The sequence below is a fragment of the Urocampus carinirostris genome, chromosome 8 (assembly GCF_059441175.1).
Source record: "Urocampus carinirostris isolate Australia breed hairy pipefish chromosome 8, RoL_Ucar_1.0, whole genome shotgun sequence".
Classification (NCBI taxonomy): Eukaryota; Metazoa; Chordata; class Actinopteri; order Syngnathiformes; family Syngnathidae; genus Urocampus; species Urocampus carinirostris.
In genome coordinates this window covers 23637011-23656023 of record NC_142356.1, presented here as the reverse complement: position 1 = coordinate 23656023, position 19013 = coordinate 23637011, and the positions used below count along the sequence as shown (strand labels likewise).

General features: G+C 36.9%; 1 protein-coding gene across 5 annotated transcripts in view; it reads left to right on the top strand.

Annotated features, from left to right (window-relative positions):
- Positions 1-19013, top strand: part of lrba (LPS-responsive vesicle trafficking, beach and anchor containing) — a 283083-nt gene that overhangs the window by 189644 nt on the left and 74426 nt on the right. For all 5 annotated transcript variants that reach the window (XM_088342023.1, XM_088342026.1, XM_088342025.1 and 2 more), the window contains 3 exons: positions 4112-4252; positions 7202-7321; positions 18539-18691. In XM_088342023.1, coding sequence (XP_088198149.1) covers positions 4112-4252; positions 7202-7321; positions 18539-18691 — 414 coding nt within the window. The remainder of the gene's footprint in view (positions 1-4111; positions 4253-7201; positions 7322-18538; positions 18692-19013) is intronic.

Sequence of the window (19013 nt, the reverse complement as noted above, 5' to 3'; positions counted from 1 at the left end):
TTGTGCTATAACGTGCTCCTGGTAGCTGCGTAGGCTAATGGTCTATTGATTTTGAACCATGCGTGGCCCATGTGTTTATCCCCCAGGCGCCTCCCCAACAACTAATTTCACTGCAATTTCCCGCAATATATAGAAACCCTCTTTGGATTAATGGTTTACGTCACTTTGGATGGAAAAACTATCGGAAAGCAGTTTTATTTTATTACAAAAGATTCCAAACACTAATAAACACTAACACAAATCCACAGTTTTGTTTATTAACAATGAATTTGGTGGAATTTCTTGGACAAACGAAAAAGTCTCAAGGTCATCTGCCAAAGCATCGCATCGTCCCTGACAAAAGAAATCCGATGGCGTTATAAAATTAATAGCAAGCTACATATATTTCTACAAAATTAAAAATCAATTGTTTATCATTTTAAGACGTTTCGTCCATGACTCAGAAATGTTATAGATAACAATAATAGTGGAGGAGCTTGTTTTGCTTCCAGGCCAATGCTAACTGCTAGTCGAACTGCTTTCAGGTATTACTGCACTATACCATACCGTAGCATAGTCATACTAATATTAATGCGAATACTATACTATACTATACTTGTGCAGTCACTTTACAATACTATACTATACAATACTACCATACAATGAGGTAATAAAAGAAATAAGAGAGAAAGAGATGGGAAAAAATATAAATGCGTTTGCCATATCATTTTGAGCTACATGCGAAATTGAACAAATGTGGGTTGTGCTTAATTTGACTTCAAGTCCAAGGAAACTATTTGATGTAAATACCTGTTAATGACACTCAATAAAAAGTCACTGAATTGCTCTTTGTGCTACATTTTTCTCGCTGAGAAAATCATTGTATTCTTTTAATTACTCCAACTAATTTGTTGTGGCTTAATGGTTGATGAATATGCAGATGTATATCTCATTATAGCTGCAGCATGTTAGCTAACTCTGCGGTCTAATTAGAAAAACAGTATTGCTTCGTTTATCTGAAGCTCATGTCTTGGTTCCGGTGACATATTGGGGCAATTTGTAGCCTGTGGAAGGTTCCCTCCGCCCCTGAGAAGCACCTCGCTGCTGTATGTACTGTAAGCGCTGCACTACAGAGCCCCTTCCTCCCCCTCTCTATAATTTACAGCATTAACGATGTCGCGCCGGCCCTTGCACGTGCACCGGCGCGATGTCACGGTGGCACTTTCACTATTTCTTATTTTATATGCCTCCTTCAAGCCTTTTCTTTTTTTAATGAGTGGCCTGTTATTAGGGTTATAAATCAGAGCAATGGCTGTGATGTATAATTCACCATGTGTACTCACCCCTTACCCCGACCGATCCCCACCCCCGAGGACGCCACAGTGTATCATTGTCAAACCTCGAAGCTGCGCTGGCACTCTGTAAATCTAAATCGACACACACTCAAATACCTTTCCTGCCGCTATGTGTTGTTGCCTTTTGGATTGACCATGAAATTAAGTTTTGGTCTCTAAATGGGTACATTAAATTTGCATAATTCTAAAGGTAAATTGAAAAGAAATTTTAAAAAAAGGTTCAGAGGTTGTTTTTTCCTGTTCATTCAAAATAATGAAAAACACTTCATGTATTTTTTGGATTATAAGGCGCACTTAAAAGTTCCAACTTGGCCAGAAACTTGAAAGCGCACCTTATAAAAAAAGGGACATTATATATAATACTGGTGGATAGAATTGGAAAGGCACTCAGTATTTATTTGTGTGCGTAACTTCACAATATTTTATGGTGTACCATCGGATTTGTGCAGTGATTGATCAATCAAAAGCTTCTTCCACCTCTGACCAAAATCACTTAACCGTGTATGCAATGGCAATCGAACCCAGGTCGCGGCGGTGAGAGCGCTGAATCCTAGACAGTAGACAACCAGTGATATAGATAATACACGAAAATTAATGCTATTTTTTTTACTCACCGTACCATATACGAATTTGAGAGAATGGAGAAAACGTCCAATTCATCATGATATACACCAAGCAGTTGTTTCCCTTGTGCTTTTTCTTGTTAATTTAGATCTTTCTGGACGACTTTGTTTTTATCTGTTCTCTAACATTTGCCTCTAGCACCATGAGTAAAACTAGTGTGATCATGAGTTCATATCTTTTGCCTTTTCTTCAGAATTGTTTTCCATGTGTCAGTCATTTTTGCTATCTAATTTTGAACAGTGCGTTTTCTGTTTTTTTTTTTCTTTCTGTGAAACGTCTTTTGCCATTTTGTGCAAATTGTGTTGTAGTACTATTAAAATTATTCAAGTTTTAATTAAGTTCTCTAATTTTGGTCTCTAGTGTAAATATTTCTCACTGGATTGGTGATACTTTTAATTTTAACAATACGGTTTCTGATCACAACTAACTCCGGCTTACCATTTGATATTAAGAGATTTATTTGATTTGAATTTGTGTCCCTCTGATCATCAAAATACATGGTTACAATAAATTCAAAGTTGACAACCTTTGAAAAAAAAAATGAAAGAAAAAAGGGTAACAGGAAAAAGCCAAAGCTTATCTTGGTCCTGTCTCCTTGAAAGTCTAAACACTTTTCACAATAAATCATTCAAGAAAGCAAATTTTTATAAGATAGTATTATTTGTAACAAAATGCAGTTACAGCTAATCATGATTGTTAAAAAATTAACATATGACTTAATATGAAGTCAGAAAAAAAGGGTTGAAAAGCGTCCTTCTCACTTAAGATACGGATGTCAAAATGTGAACCCACGAACATAGACTTACGAATAGTGATCATTTTCATATTTAATTCTTTGAGTCTTCTTCCCCTATGCAGAAACTGATTACAATAGTTTGTTTTCAAATGATTGGAAACAAGTTCACAAAATTCCGACATACACGGTTGTCACTGGAGAGTGATCATAAACATTGCTGTAATTCTTTGAGTCTTCTTCCCCTATGCAGAAACTGATTACAATAGTTTGTTTTCAAATGATTGGAAACAAGTTCACAAAATTCCGACATACACGGTTGTCACTGGAGAGTGATCATAAACATTGCTGTAATTGTAGAGCTCGTCAGTTCCACACAGTCAAGTGTAGGTTTATGTAAGTGTATTTAATTTAGAAGACCGAAAAATAACTAGTCCAACAACATTAAGGAATGAACTGCTGCCAACTTTGCCATGACCCAAGAACAGGCCAGGGACCGTCAACAGTTGAGAAAGCTGTCCAGAGTTGCGTCTTCATTGGTGCCCCGACAACCCATGGGATTAAGTGAACCGGGAATGAATTTACAATGCATTGTATAATGCTTCAGAATATAAAAATTGCTCTTGCTTTCGGTATTGTTACATTTATACTGTAGTAGAAACTCAAAATACAGACAGAAGACATCAGTGGATTTTGGACTTGCAAGGAGAACAGGGGAGAGCCCATACATTTGTTTTAAAAGCCACTCAAGTTCAGTATCTGTATCGTCTGACAATGGTATCAAGCATCTCTACTATGGTTGTTTTTGTAAGCTGGGCACGTCCACATGGTAGCTTTATTGATAGGTTAAGCTTCCATTTTTCTTCTAGCCAAAATAACTCCTACCGTGTTTCCAACCCCTGGAGCTACAAAAAATGATTAAAATGAAAGCAACACACTTTGACCCAACATATCATCCACACCTCCGCAGACACGCACACCCCATTACATGCACACACAACAGTATCCAAAGCGCAAATCAATTCTTGGAGCCTGGCGTGAGTCCGCCAGTGACAGGCAGCCTATGATATGAAAGAGATGCCATTGATCCGCCCCCCCCCCTCGCTCGGTCCTCATCCTCAAAAGGCCATCATTCCATTAGCATTGATCGGCAATGTTTGTGTGTTTGTGACGGATGGGGGTGGGGGGTGCTTAGAGAATGAGGCGCGACCAGCAGTGGACTAATAAAAATCGAAGCGTCTCGAAAGTGATTTCTATAAATGAGGATTTAAATAACAGCCTCTAGACAAAGGGCCATGCTTATTCTCAGACTGATGGCAGATTAATATGACTTCATTTTTTACTTTACACAAAGTTCTTTATCTATTATTTAGCTGTTAATACAAATGCAAATTTCAACTAATGAGAGATCTCTCCACAGCCTATTGGTGCTCTAAATCCCAAGAGGGCCGCCTTCTTCTCTGACCGCTACGAGTCCTGGGACGACGACCATGTGCCTAAGTTCCACTATGGCACTCACTATTCAACCTCTAGCTTCACGCTCATGTGGCTACTGCGCATGGTAAGTTAAATAACAATGTGATGTATTCATCTTAAGGATTTTAACTCATTCACTCCCATTGAAGGACATACACGTCAAACCATTTCCAATATAAGGGGGAGGGGAAAACCTTCAAGATTTTGCAAAATACATTCCTTTGCTATTTAAGAGAAAGTGTATTATATAGCACACAAAAGTGTTTTGCTGCCACACCATAAAGAGATAAAACGGCCACATAGTGCTAATCTGTAATACGTTTCACAGGTATACATACTAATTAGTGTAAAATATGTTGTGTAAGAATGTTAAAAACATTTTTTTATTATTTGATAAAAAAAATAAATAAAAAAAAAATCATATTGTGTATTATTTAGCGCCTCCTGTTACTAAAAAATATAATTGTTTCAAAAAAACAATATGGATTTAAACAATAAGCAAAAAGACATGAACTTGCATAAAAAAATTTGCGTTTATTTTACACTCACCTAGAGGGAGCTGACCTAAATGTCTGCCATTTTCTTCCTACGGGTACCGTTAGTTACCAAAAACCTAGTAAAAGGCTGGGAAAAAGAATGAGGAGTTTAATAGTGCAGTTTGGTCACCTTGAGTCTCTGTCGTTTGTCTTCTTCCATGTGCATGGAGCGCTTGTTCTCGGTTGCACTTCTCCTACATTGCTGCAATATTAAGTGGTCAAATAGCCCACATTGTACCTTTAATTAAGAGCAAAAATTACATATTTTCACTAAAGATCTTCATTTGGAAAAGTTGATAACATTGCAGCTAAGCACTGTGCACCCCCGAAATATAGCAATTTAATGAAAAATGTCTTGATAGCTAATTTGCACTTTTGGTACAATATCAAAATACCACAAGCCCCGAAAGCCAGCATTCTGCAATCAAATATGGCTTCTGGTTTAGATTAGCTTTTAAGAGACTCAGTGCACGCCGCAATATTGTCCGCGTCGGGTGGATGCCATCAATCTGGCCATACTGCCCCCCAGGGATAGGGAGGTTACTAAGTTTTTTTTTGCCTTCCCCCTTTGTATGTTATTGCGCCACTAGCTCACCATTGTCAGTGACTCCCAGAAGAGCTGCAGCATTGATCCACGAGCATCATTAGCAGGCTTATGCTAAGCCCACTTTACCGCTCCGGCCTCATGTAAAAACTCTCCAATGCCTATTCATGTCCCCCTCATATATTTGTCCATTATTTGTTAGTATAGCGGCTAACTGAGGTTACATTCAGGTGTACGGCGGGTATTGTGCTCGGGGGTCAGGCCCGTGAGACTGCGATTGATCTGTTCTAACAAGATTAGACATGATTAGAAATGCATCAGTAGCAAAGCTTTATTGGATTTAGAGCCTTCCTGAGAGTCCTTTTTTCTACCCCCACTGTAATGTTTGTAATGAAACAGAATATATTTATAAGGTCAAATGACTCATTCTTTTTCAAATACTGTAACATTATTACAATTTTGAATGTGGGTGCAGGAGATTTTAAATACAATAATCCTTTGCTGAACATTATTATGGTCTACTTTCCGCTGTTTCGCTACTTGGCTGATTTTTTATCCTCTGTTGTGTTCTGCATTGGCTAAACGGAGGAAGATGCTTTCTATTGCTAACAATGTTCGACCTCTCCACTCGCTAAACTTGTTCTGGTGCCACATACGTGTCCTTGGCTCTCCCTAGTGGCTCCGTGGCGCTTTAAAAAAAAAAAAAGTCTGCAAATGGAAAAAGGACAGAAACCGGAAGGCGAATGTAGTCTTTTCTAATGTACACATGATGCCGGCAAAGTATAGTTGGGTTTATGATTTGACAGTACAGTTTTAAAAAATAAAATAAAGGGGAATTTAGTACTTTCATTTGATAAACAATTACTTGAGCCCGTTAATTGGGTTTGTTCTTGAATAATAAATAAATGTTCCTGCTTCAAGCGTTTTTGCAATGTAACCATCCGTGAAAAACAAGGTATTACTGTAACTCACAGCACTTTCTTCCAACTTTAGTTGTACAAAAATAACTTGCTCAAAGCAGTAATCACTTTTCTAGACCAAGGGTGGGCAAACTATGGACCGTGGGCCACATGCAGCCCGTCACGCTTTTTCCCCTAGCCCGCCAAATGAAAATGATAGAAACAAAATAATAATATGTATAGAATGTTTTCTTTTCCTTTTTAAATTGATGTTGTGCTACCCTTATATCTTGTGCCCCCAGCATTCAAATAGCTGGCTACATTTTTCTTGGTGTTTTTTTGTGTCATGTATTGCAGCCTTTTGAGACTCTCTTTGTTATTAAGGGCTATGCAAATAAACATGACTTGACTAAATCAAAATAGTTATTAAATTTAAAAAAAACTAAATAATGCGATTTGAGTTTTTTAGCGCACATTGTCAAATTCAGAGCTTTAAAAGGTATACCATTTATCGCCGCTATTCTAGAAATACCTTTCTCTATTTTATTTTATTTTTGTTTTTGCCTGAAAGGGATGGGCTAAAAATGGCCTAAATATAGATGTTTCATTTTGAAATGGCAGCACAACATGAGAAATTTGGATCGGTCTACATTATCTCTTCCCCTCATGTATTGTTGAGGAATCGGATTTAAGTTTGTATCAGTAGATACAACAAATGCAATTTGTAATTTATTTTCCTCCTGGACCTTTAGCCAATTTTTCTAACTTAATGCGACCTAAGACTTCAACGCACTCCTGTTCGAGACTCATACAAAGGAAAAAAAAGAAAGTTCCTTAACAGCCAGGCATGAATTTGAGCTCAAGCTCAACAGCTTCCCTTTCATTTAATGATACGTCACTTAACTAGAGAAAAATAATAAAATAACAAAATACTGCTTTGAGAAACACACTTGTACTGTTGATTTTAACTTAATGTCAACTGAATTTTACAGTTTTTCAAAGCACAGAGTTTGAATTTTGGACTCAATTTCTATGTTTCTTTCTGTGATCTGCAGGAGCCCTTTACCACTTTCTTTCTAAACTTCCAAGGAGGCAAGTTTGACCACGCCGACCGCACTTTCTCTTCAGTGTCCCGCGCTTGGAGGAACTGCCAGAGAGACACGTCTGATGTCAAGGTTAAAATCAAATACACAAATAACTTAAAGAAGGGAAACCGGGTTCTTACGGGTGTTTCAAATCTTTGAAAATGCTGGATCTTTAATGTTGTGCTGTCAATGTCAGCAAAATGAGCGAAGCTTGGGTCAATTGCTTGAAATTGGAAAGTGAAAGTATTTCCAATACCGTGTTTCTTGAAGTTTGATTTGATAGACCACGCATTTAAATAAAGGGAAATAAATGTGTGTAAAAATTACACCGATGGTGGCTCCATTCCTCAACATTGAGTGGTCTGGTAAAGGGTTACTGCCCCCTACTGTCACCTCCAAGAGCACAGGTTTATCAGACTAGTCATGAGGGTTCCGGCTCTATTTCTTTTGGCTCGGTTCACTGAAAAGATACTTCTCTTTTGGCTCCCAAACAGCTCCTCAGATTATTTTTTTGTTATATATTATTTATAATAATAAAACATTAAGCACCAAATTATTTATCCATCCATCCATCATCTGCACCTCTTACCCTCACTAGGGACAGGGGGGGTGCTGGAGCCTATTCAAGCTATCTTCGGGTAGTGGGCAGGAGACACCCTGAACAGGTTGCTAAATTATTTAGTAAATAGTAATTTTAGCAGATTTAACAGATTTTAAGTTGAACAACAACACAAAATCCCTGAAAATGCAAAACCAAATTGTTTTATTAAAATATTACTCTTCAGTGCTATGAATAAATTATAAAATACAAAAAATAGGTCCATACAATTCTATTTTAGCCAATTTCACCAAAACAAAAACATGCGAAGATATAAATTAGTAAAAGTAATACAAAAAGCAAAAGATTAAAAGTGGAATGTACTCTGCTTCGGAGCAATCACTATAATTCAAAGGAGTCCAAATTTGGCTAATTTTCCTGCTTTTTATTCATACAGTACTTTTTTTTGCCTTTTGTATTGAATTTCATTATCACCCAACACCTATGAAGCCCCTGTTTGTAAACAAGTGTGGCGTATTGAATCTGTGCGTACAGTGTTGAAGCAGAACAGCAGAATTAATGTCAGTTTATAGCAGGTCACTGACACGAAAAGGTCATAGATAGAAATATTGCAAAATAGCACAAAGTATGTCCCAGGAGCAAGTTAGAGACCTTTTTTTTTTTGTCGCGACAGCCCCAAAAATGTATTGTCACTAGATTTCCTCATTTGAAGGTACTTGAAAAACATGGCCTTGAAAATGCTTTAAAAGTGCTTGATTTTCACCATGAAAAAGGTGCACAAACCCTGAGTAAAAATACTGATTACCAATGATCTTATGTACTGAACATTGAGGTGAGGTTTTTCAATATACACTAACTCCCAAATTTGGTAGCATATCCTCACCTATAGCAAGGGTGAGATAAGTTTTTAGGTGGCCGTGTGCATTTGGTTAAAAATTTGGCAGAATGGCCGGCTGGGAAAATAATAATGATCTATTAATTTAATTGTCTGGATGTGCTACCTCTCCAATGCTTGGAGCAAAAAAATAGATCCAATTTTTCTCATTATTGTTTATGAATAAAAATACAAGCAGACCTCATACTTCTTTACTTATTAACAGACCATTTGATTATATTACAATTAAAGCAAAGTATATGATTCCCGCTTTTGTAAGCATCCAAATTTAATATGCATTCAACAACTCAAAAGACTTTTTTTTGCATAATATATGATACATAACTTGATGAATATGATAAGTATATGAGCAAACGATGGGAATACAGAACAAATACAGCAACAGAGCCATCAACGTTATAAAGGACTCCACTTACCCTGGCCACTACTGGTCTGATCTGTTGCCATCCGCAGGGTTCGCAAGGTGCTTGCAATCCTTGAAAATGTTTGAATTCTAATGCTGTTTTCAAGGATTGACATTTTGTGCTCAAATGTTACGGAAAGTGCTTCTAAATGCAAGAAATTGCTGCCATTTTGTCATGCAAGATTAAAGTCACGTATTTAAATCGCGGATACACATAACTATGCGGATCTGCAAAATACATGATTCACACGGGATTTTTATTTTAAGGGTACTGTAGAAATTGAAAAATTGGCTTTAAAAGTCCTTAAAAAGTTCTTGAATATGACCACGAAGGTGCAAAACCCTGTTTAAACTTTTGATTTGACGGGATTAAAATCCTGACGAGTCCCACGCGGTCCGCGTGCCACAGTTTCCCCACGCCATGCCCTATAGTGTGATAGAATCCAGTATGTAAGAGGATGTTCCATCGCATACTGTGAACAAGCCCGTGGAATATTCCTGCCGACAAGGAAGCGCAGCAACGGAAAAGAGGAATAGCCGTAGCCCGTCACTAACAATTACGATCCCGTGGCAATGAAAGCTTCCCGGTCTGCTGATCAAAGCGGGAGACTAATCCTCATCTGTCTCCCATTCAGCCGGGCTATAACCTGGACTTTATTCCTCACCCCCTCTCCTCGAAATCTCAAAACGTGGCCCCCAAAACAGGCCGGGTCGCCCTCGCTCACTTTAACTGCTCCCCCTTAAACATTTACAGTCCAAAGTTTCTTGTCAAAGCAATGGTTCCAGCTCGGGGTCTCTCGGCACCGGGTCACCGGATCGGGGGCGGGCGGGCCGCATGGGGCTCCTGACGCTTGATTGCACTCGAACCCCCAACCTTCGCAATAAAACATGTGGATCTCATTACGGCAAAGTTGGCTGGCGATTGATTGCGAAAGCGCTCCTTTTTTGCTCCCTTTGTCCGAACTTGTCATGGTGGATCAAACCGAGCAGGCTCAAAGTCACGTCACAACACTGACATTGGAGAGTCAGCCAATCCCCAAAATATATATCTTTTTATTTTATTTTATGATTCTTTGGGGGGGTGAAACATGCCAAATATTTTTGCTGGTCCCCAAAAATAGGAAATTAATTTAAATTAGATTTAGAATTGTCTTTTTGTCTTTGATAACAATATGAATATTGTTAACAATCAGATAAACATGCCTATTTACAAGCTAGATAGATAGATAGATAGATAGATAGATAGATAGATAGATAGATACTTTATTCATCCCCTAAGGGAAATTCACATTTCCAGCAGCATCCCTGAGCTGAGTACAATACAATAATAAAGCCAAAAGAATACAATATACAAATACCCAGTGTGACGTGCAAATGCCCACTTTAGCATGTTATATAGAGTAACTAAATAGTGCTACACAGAACACATAATGCAGTAAGATTCGGTAATATCCAATGTAGGTGGTGTGGTTTAATGTGGGCCTTTACTCTGCCGGGTGGAGTTAAAGAGCCTCATGGCATGAGGAAGAAAAGATCTCTTCAGTCTGTCCGTAGTACAAGACAGTGACAGCAGTCTGTCACTGAAACTGCTCTTCTGTCCGGAGATAATGCTGTGAAGCGGATGCGATGGATTGTCCATGATATACTATACTATACTGTAAAAGAGCAGAAGTAAATGGAAGGAGACCAAGAGGAAGGCCGCGATTGACGTGGAAGGATGGTGTTATGAGTGCACTGCAGGAAAGAGGTCTAAATGTAGTGGAAGCTTAGAGCTCTTGTTTTGGTGATGGGAATGAGTGAAGAGGTATTGTAAAAGGATAGTGGGATGTTTAGACGTGTTCTCAGTATGGGCAGGGCACCGTATGATGCGGCAGGGGTAAACCAGTGAAAGCTGTTGGGCCCTGCTCTTGAACAGAAGAGTGTGTTGTGTCACCCTGACCAGAGTGACATGGCCGCTTTCCCGTGTCCCGTTTAATCTGGAGGGACGAAAGCATGCCGAGGTGCTTAATTGTTTGCATTTTTGGGCATTTGGTTTGGCCTTGCTCCCCAAAGAATTTTGTGTGTGTATTTTTGCTATTTTTTCCAATTTATTTTCTTTGTTTTTGTGAATGTGTTTTTCCTGCTGTCGGTCACCCCTCTCGACGGATATGACCAGGGTAGATAGATAGAAATAATGTAAAATAATACTAATCTTTTTTTTTTTAGTTAAATAACAACTAAACAAACGTGTTTAAATGTTCACTTTTCTTCTTTTCAAATCAGCCTTAATTATATTATTAAAGAATATTATTAATGAAATTGAAATGCTATTAATTCATCGAAGGAAAAAAAAAAACAAGATTAAAAACCCTCTGCTGTCTGTTAGATCGTTTTTCCCATTAGCCCGTCTGTTTTGTTAAACTTTGGGAAAAAAAAATATATATATTTTGCTAGAAACAAAATGCTCATGAGAAATTAGTAAACTTTTGAAACAATCACTGTTTGATGATTGAATATATTTATATATTTTTTTATTATTCTTAACAGTTATATCTGGCTGACCCATTTTTTTTTTAAATCTACCTAAAATGGGTCTTTTGCTAAAAATAAAATGCTAATATGATATTTAAATGAAACATCAAAATCATCTGTTTTCTTATTGGATATTTTCTTTCCATTCTTTTAACAATTTTATGACAATAACGACCCTTTTACTTGAAGGCTAGTTATTTTTGGTAACTCTTAGCAAACAATACAGTGTACATATATTTTTTTCTTTTTTTTTTTTTTTTTTTTTCACAAAAATTGTTGATAATTTGATTGGCTTTCTAATAAATGCACCTACAAATAATTTGTTTTGCCTAGTGGTGTACTAATTAATTCATTAATCTTAAACTTGTCTATTATTTCAATGCAAAACAACAATGTTTCCGTTTTCTTAATATGAACATCTAAAATGAGGCCTTAAACTTAAAAAAAAATGTAAAATTAGTACAAAAGTTGACATACTTTTGCCTACTTTTAAATTAGTGTTGTTTTTGTACTGTGTGAAAGTTGTTTGTACTACTAGGAAGCACTTAATATTAGATAGATAGATAGATAGATAGATAGATAGATCGATAGATACTTTATTCATCCCCGTAGGGAAATTCACACTTCCATTAGTATCCTTGTGTTGAAAAATAAAATGATAAAATAAAGAAATAGAATAAAAAAATACCCAATATAACGTTTTGCTATAGAGTATTTAAATAGTGCTACGGAAAATACACACTGTAATAAAAATAGGGTAATAACCAAATGTGGGGGTTGGGTTTAATATTACACACTGTTCGTTCAAGAAATACGTTTTTTTGCCCAGTAGTGTTGGCATGAAGTGGGATGGGCACCACCAGGCTGTACTTACCAAAGACACACCGCAGTAAATGGTGCCCTTATTACCTTAGTGGTTAAGGAATCCAACCATTGTCATAATCAATCCACACATTTTTCATTTGTCTCTTGTTTTAATCCAAAATACCAACATATTTATGTTTTTCAAATACAGTGTTAACCCTTAAACAGTAGCCAATATTTCCCCAAACTAATTTTACTATGATTTTTTTTTTAATTTAGTATACTATTTTGTTTTTGTTTTAAGACCCACAACGTTGCTGTAGGTTATTAACTACAATAAACCAAAAAAGCCACATTTTTTTGCTGTTTTTTTTAACACAGTGGTTTTTTTTTCTCATAAAAATCCAACCTTTGTGTCCAAAACGACCCATTTTAAACTTAACCCAGATCAAATCACAAAGGCTATCCGCCTTTTATTTCTAAATGCATGTCTTTATTTATTAACATTTATTTTCAATACACGTCCATCGACTTTTTCCACTTGGACGCCCACATTCACTCCGGATGCAAAAGAGGAATTAGCAAAGAGACATTTCAATTTAGGATTCCAAGTACACCATTTAGCTTTAGCATTGGAGCCATTCACGGAAGCCTGCCGTCTCTGCCTGAGGGGCAAAAGCCCCAGTGTGTTTTTTTCTTAAAAAAAAAGAGGGGTGATAATAGGCTACAACACCCAGATTCAATGTGTTTCTAGCCTGGGTGACGCTGGTGTGACCCCCCAATCCTTTGACCCCTAGCCTTAGCCTAAAGGCATCAGAGAAACCTGCAGTGGTTAAAGGTAGCAACAGTGGAAGTTTAGTGGGAGGGGGCCAAGAAATGTCGGTGGGTTTGGGGCAGTGACCCATGACAGGACAGGATTGGGGATCAGAGGGGCTGGCCTCTGACCAGGCCGAGGAAAGGGGCCACTGCACATTATGCTGCTTGCCTGGCAGCTTTCGGTGCAGCCCCTGCAGCTTTTGCAGCCCCTTGTGTATTTTGTCAGTGTGCATAAGTGCGAGTCCCTGCGCACTTTTACAGCAGCCGATGAACCCTCACGAGCCGGGGGTCTCGTTAAGAGGGGGCCCTCTTTTAGTCGGAGGTCGTCGTTTTGCACGGTGAAGACATTTCACAAGTTAGAGGAAGTGCTGTGTTGTTTTTAGAGCCCTTGTGTTTGCTTGCTCATTTGATGAGCTCCCTGCACCGCATCGACATTTGTTTATGTTGCTTGGAAATCGGGTTGCCGCTTGTGTTTATTCCTCCGCAAAAACTAACTGAACTTTGAAGTATTTTACTTCATTTGGTGGTAACGTTTTTCTGGACTATGAGTAGCCCCGGAGTATAAATCGCACCAGCCCCAAAATGTATGATGAATGAGGGAAAAACGTATACAAGTCACGTTTAGTATAAGTTACATTTTTTGGGGGAAATTTATTTGATAAAATCCAACACTAAAAATATACATCTCATCTTAAAAGGCAGTTTAAGATAAAAATATGAAAAAAAAACAGTTTCACCCCAATTCACTAAATCCAATGAAATATTTATCCTCTGTGTTGTAGTAAATGATGCGGGGCGTCCTCCTTCCCCGTTTACGTTTTCACGTCGTTTAAGTCAGACACATTGTCCCCTGCACTTCTCGTTTGTGTTCTTTCTGCTGCTCGATGGCCATTTCCTGCTGTATAGTTTACTATTTTCAGCTTGTAATCTGCAGAATAGGATATCGTTTTTCGTGCCATCTTTGGTCGGCCCCTTCTCTGTTGTTCTTAGAAATTACCGGTGTTGCGCTGAAAAATGCCCCCGCTAGTTCCTAAAACGAATTCGTATCTCATTTTGGGGAATATATTGGAACAGTAGAACACACAGAATGTGCAACTTGTATAAAAAAATATTTTGAGTACGATGAAAATGTTTATTTTGGCAAAATGACGCCTTATCTTTTGAACGTTCTTTTCCAGATTGGTAAGAAAAGGTGCTGACCTCTCCTGGGTAAATTAGATTTTATCATGGAAAACAATATCATTCTCTAAAGATTTACTGGATCGCGAATCATGAATTCTGAAAATTTCGAGACTTTCTACTTTATCAAGAATGTAAAACACTGGTTGGCAATTTGATCATTTGATAATCAAATAGTTGACGGTTAATTCACTGTTTCCCAATATTTTTACTTGCCAAAGCACACTTTTTGTCATTAAAAAGTCTTGAGGGCACACTGTCGAATATGTCTAAAAATGGATTCCCGGCACCAGTTTTAGGTTTGTTTGTTTTTTAAACATTCAATGACCCTGTTGTTTAAGTTGACAATAGAATGTTTTTCTAATGATTTGTTTCTCAAAACGTAATTTTGGCGAATCATTTTTGCTGTAATTTGGGGTTTTACTTTATGTTTAACTTGTATTTTCTCTTTTGTTACATATTTTTTGTTGGGGGCTTTTTTTCTGCAAAAAAAGTAGAACTTACAATAATAAAAAAAAAATCATTATTTAAAACATATTGCCACTGGAATTTTTTAAGTAAAATGATAATTAAAGTCAGTAAAATTATACAGATTTTTACTCTATTTGATTTAGTTTTTTTCGCACTGCAATTTATCACAGCAATATCAAGTAATATAAGCTATTAAATATAGAGCTGATAATTAGTATATAAAAAGAAAACTGTTATCTGTTGCCACCTACTGGAATGGATGACTGTAATAGTTAAATGGCATGATGGCTGAAAATCAAAATGCCAATCAATGGCATTTTTTTGCACGGATCAGTCTTGGCAGATTCCTGCAGCACACTGGTTAAAAAACACCAGTTGTTGTGTCTCTTTTTCTCAACAGTTGAATCCTTTCTTCCTGAAAACATGCTAAAATAATTTTTTATACAGTGAAACAACAAACCTAGCAAGAAAACTGTTTTATCCCGTAATAGTAATAATATATACGGGGTTCCTGGCGATCATTAAAAAATCGTAAAAGGGATTGAATTCATTATTCTAAAAACAAGCCCTGAATTGGCATTAAAATGTCTGGGATCCAATTTTCGAGAGTCTTAAATGTGAACATGGTAATTATATTTATATTTAAAAATATTTAATAATAGGTATGTATCGTCCTTTTGTTTTATTATAATTCACCGATTTGCTTTCGTGGCAACATGGTGTGACCACAATAACGGAACTATCAAACGGGTGATGTGGTTTCACTCGAGCCTATCAGAGGATATGCATGTTTTAGGTCAACCAACAATACATATAGTAACTTTGGAAGGAGAGTTTTACTTTAAATCATGTGAAAGTGTACATTTAATGAGAAGTTGCTGTCTGATTAAAGTTTTTTGCAATGGCCAAAAACTCTAGAAATGTGTACGAGGAAGAAATATTTGTGTGTTTTTTTTTTTTTTTTTTTTGTCGACTTGGTCTTAGATTAGAATTCAAAAGACAATAAAAAGTCTTCAAAAGTCTTAAATTTAACTTGCCTTAAGCTGTAGGAACTCTGATACAGGTCATCTTTATTTCTCCACCTTGTTTCCGTTCTTTAGTCTTTAATGACTCAGTGGGTCTCTTCATGGAATTAAGACCAGCCTACTTAAAGTAAAAGTGAAATGTAATCTTTTTATAATGTAACAGTTGGCTGCATAGTTTTTTACAGCTTCCCCCTTAATCATCTCCTTTGTTTACAAGTTTGTGCCAAGCAATGAGGCATCGTGGTACGAGGCGGCATCTTGATTGGATAAGCGTGCTCTCTAACAAAAACAGCCAGTCGGAACCCTGAGGGCACCTTTCTCTGTACTTGTTTACGCACATTATGCTACAAGTTCCGCTTTGTTAGCGTTTAGGAAGGGCTCGCCTCTTGCTGTCATAAACAGATTGCATCTCGACAGCTACGTTCTTTAAGACAAACAAATAAAACTGTCATACATGCAAAGGAATGTGCTCTTCCTAAAATGCTGAATGAAAACTACGTCCCTGAAGCCGGTTTTAGAGATAGTTTTTGTTTGGTTTTCTAATTTAAAACCTAAATACAAATATTCAATTTTAGATTTTGAATGTTATGAAAATCTGGTCTGCAAATATATTATTGTTAATATCCCCCCTATTGAATACAGTAGTTTTATTTCGTGTACCAAAAAAAAACGGCTGCTTAAAACTAACATCGTTTAAAAGGACATTTTATATCATTCAGCATCTCCTAGAGATAACAAACTTGAATAATTGGAGAAAAACAATACTGATTTAAATAATAAGCAAAAAAAATACACAAACCATCATATAAAAAGTACATTCTTTAAAATAGTCACAGGTCAAGATATTTGTATTGTACACAACATGAGCCTCACTTTATATTGTGTAAATTATAACCCTATCTTCTTTTATCCTCACTCTCTGGAGGGCCATGCCCAATTTTGTTGTCACGATATGCACAACCCATTTTGTAACAATGACAATAAAGGTATATTCTATTCTATTCTAATCTATTCTATTCTATTCTATTCTATTCTATTCTATTCTATTCTAGGGTAAGCATACTGTACATGATTGTCAGCCATCTTGTTGCCCTAGGTCCCCAAAGACCCAAAACCTTGCGAAAGTCACAGTGCGGTTTGAATGGTAAAAACAATTACAGCAAAACTGATTTCGGTAAACACAGAAAGTACAACAAATATTATTTACTTCATCACTCAAAAGGAATACTGGAAGTTGTATGAGATGACATTATTTATCTGAACAAAAAATGTGCAGTATAGTCACATTCACTCTCTGTATTTTGTATTCTTCCTTAGGCATTGTAGCACTCTTTTTTGGTTGCACTACAGACTTTTACATTTGACAGAGAATATTACACAGTGCTCATTTAAAAATATTTTTTGACCTTTTTTCTGTTTTACTATAGTACTCTCTCATTTTTCACAAGGGTTGCGTTAAAAAAAGGTACCGCTATAGTCAAAACCCATGAAGCAGAGACACTTATTTATTCATTTGTTTATCAAATACTCTATTATACATCAAAACCAAAGAACAAAACATATTTAAGGGCTCAAGCATTTGTGCAACAAATAAAAGTACTGTACTTTTTACAGATTTTTCATTTTATTTTTATAAAATACGTTTTTTACTGTCAAGTTATAAAAAAAAATCTATATATATATATATATATATATATATATATATATATATATATATATATATATATATATATATATATATAATCTTGCTGCTGTATTGCACTCGACTATTGAAAATGATTTCAAGACATTACCCTACAGATGGTATCATCAGGTGTCGTGCAATTCTAAACGATTATCAGGGCTCGTACAAGTGCTTAATATCCTTGAAAATGCTTGAATTTAAATGTGTTTTCAAGGAATGAAGTGTTTGGATTTTGGGTGAAGTGCTTAAAATGTTCGAAATTGTTGCCAGGTTTCACAACAATTGTGCTTAAAAATGACGCCGACTGCGTGGCTTCACTTTGCCATCATAATTCTTCCCTCGCGATTGACAGCTGCTGGCATTAGTTTGTATTTCATTGTCCTATTAAGCTTCATCTTCCTCTACGGGTTTCGCCGAAGAGGACCGGTGCATGCTACACCCAAAGGGGGCACTATGAAATGTGTATTAGTGCAAGGATTACGTATCAGTTATGGACATTCATTTTGGGCCATGCCAAGAATTAACGTAGCATTACTCAGGGATAAATTGTATAGGGAAGAACTTCCTGCAACTGAAAATGTAAGTTATATATTACTGTCATTTTACCCCAGAACCTGTAGAGGGAGAGATTTGTTTTAAACATTTCAAAACACGCAGTGGCTTTGAAAGTCCTTAAAAAGTGTTGAATTGGGCCATGGAAAAGGTGTGCGAACCCTGTTTTAGAGAAACTTGAAATGTAAGTTTGTCAAGATGTGTTTGTACAACTTAGACCACATCGTTATTGATGCACAGGAAGACGCAGGCAGAAAAGAGGGACAATTTAGCCAATCAAAACTATGAAAAGTAAACCGCTATACAGCAAGAGATTAGTGTACCTCTTTTCACTGTGAGTTACTTATAAAACATTCCAATGGACTTCTCATTTATCCTTAGGGCTAACTTGTGCTCTGTCAATTGCAGGAGCTTATTCCGGAGTTCTACTACCTCCCCGAAATGTTTGTTAACGCCAACTCGTACAACCTGGGAGTGATGGAAGATGGCACGACGGTCTCTGATGTTGAGTTGCCCCCCTGGGCCAAGACCCCTGAGGAATTTGTGCGAATCAATCGGCAGGTAGGGCTCACTCCAAGAAACATAACTAGAATGAATTATTTTCTAACTGAAAAGGACATTGTTATTTCCCGAGGATGCACATTGTGCCCATCAGCGAGCAGACGTTTCAGCCTTTTCAATGTCTGTGGCCACTGGGCTCTGCTAACCAGCCGGTTAATATGACCAGACCTCGATCATTAATCATGCAATGTCATGTTTTGCTTTTTTTCTGTGTGTGCATCTGCTTGCTTTTTGTGCTGCCTTTTTCCCTTTAGACCTCAAACAGCCAAATATGCTACTATAGCCTAATAGTAGAAACATTTTATATATATTTATATTTGCG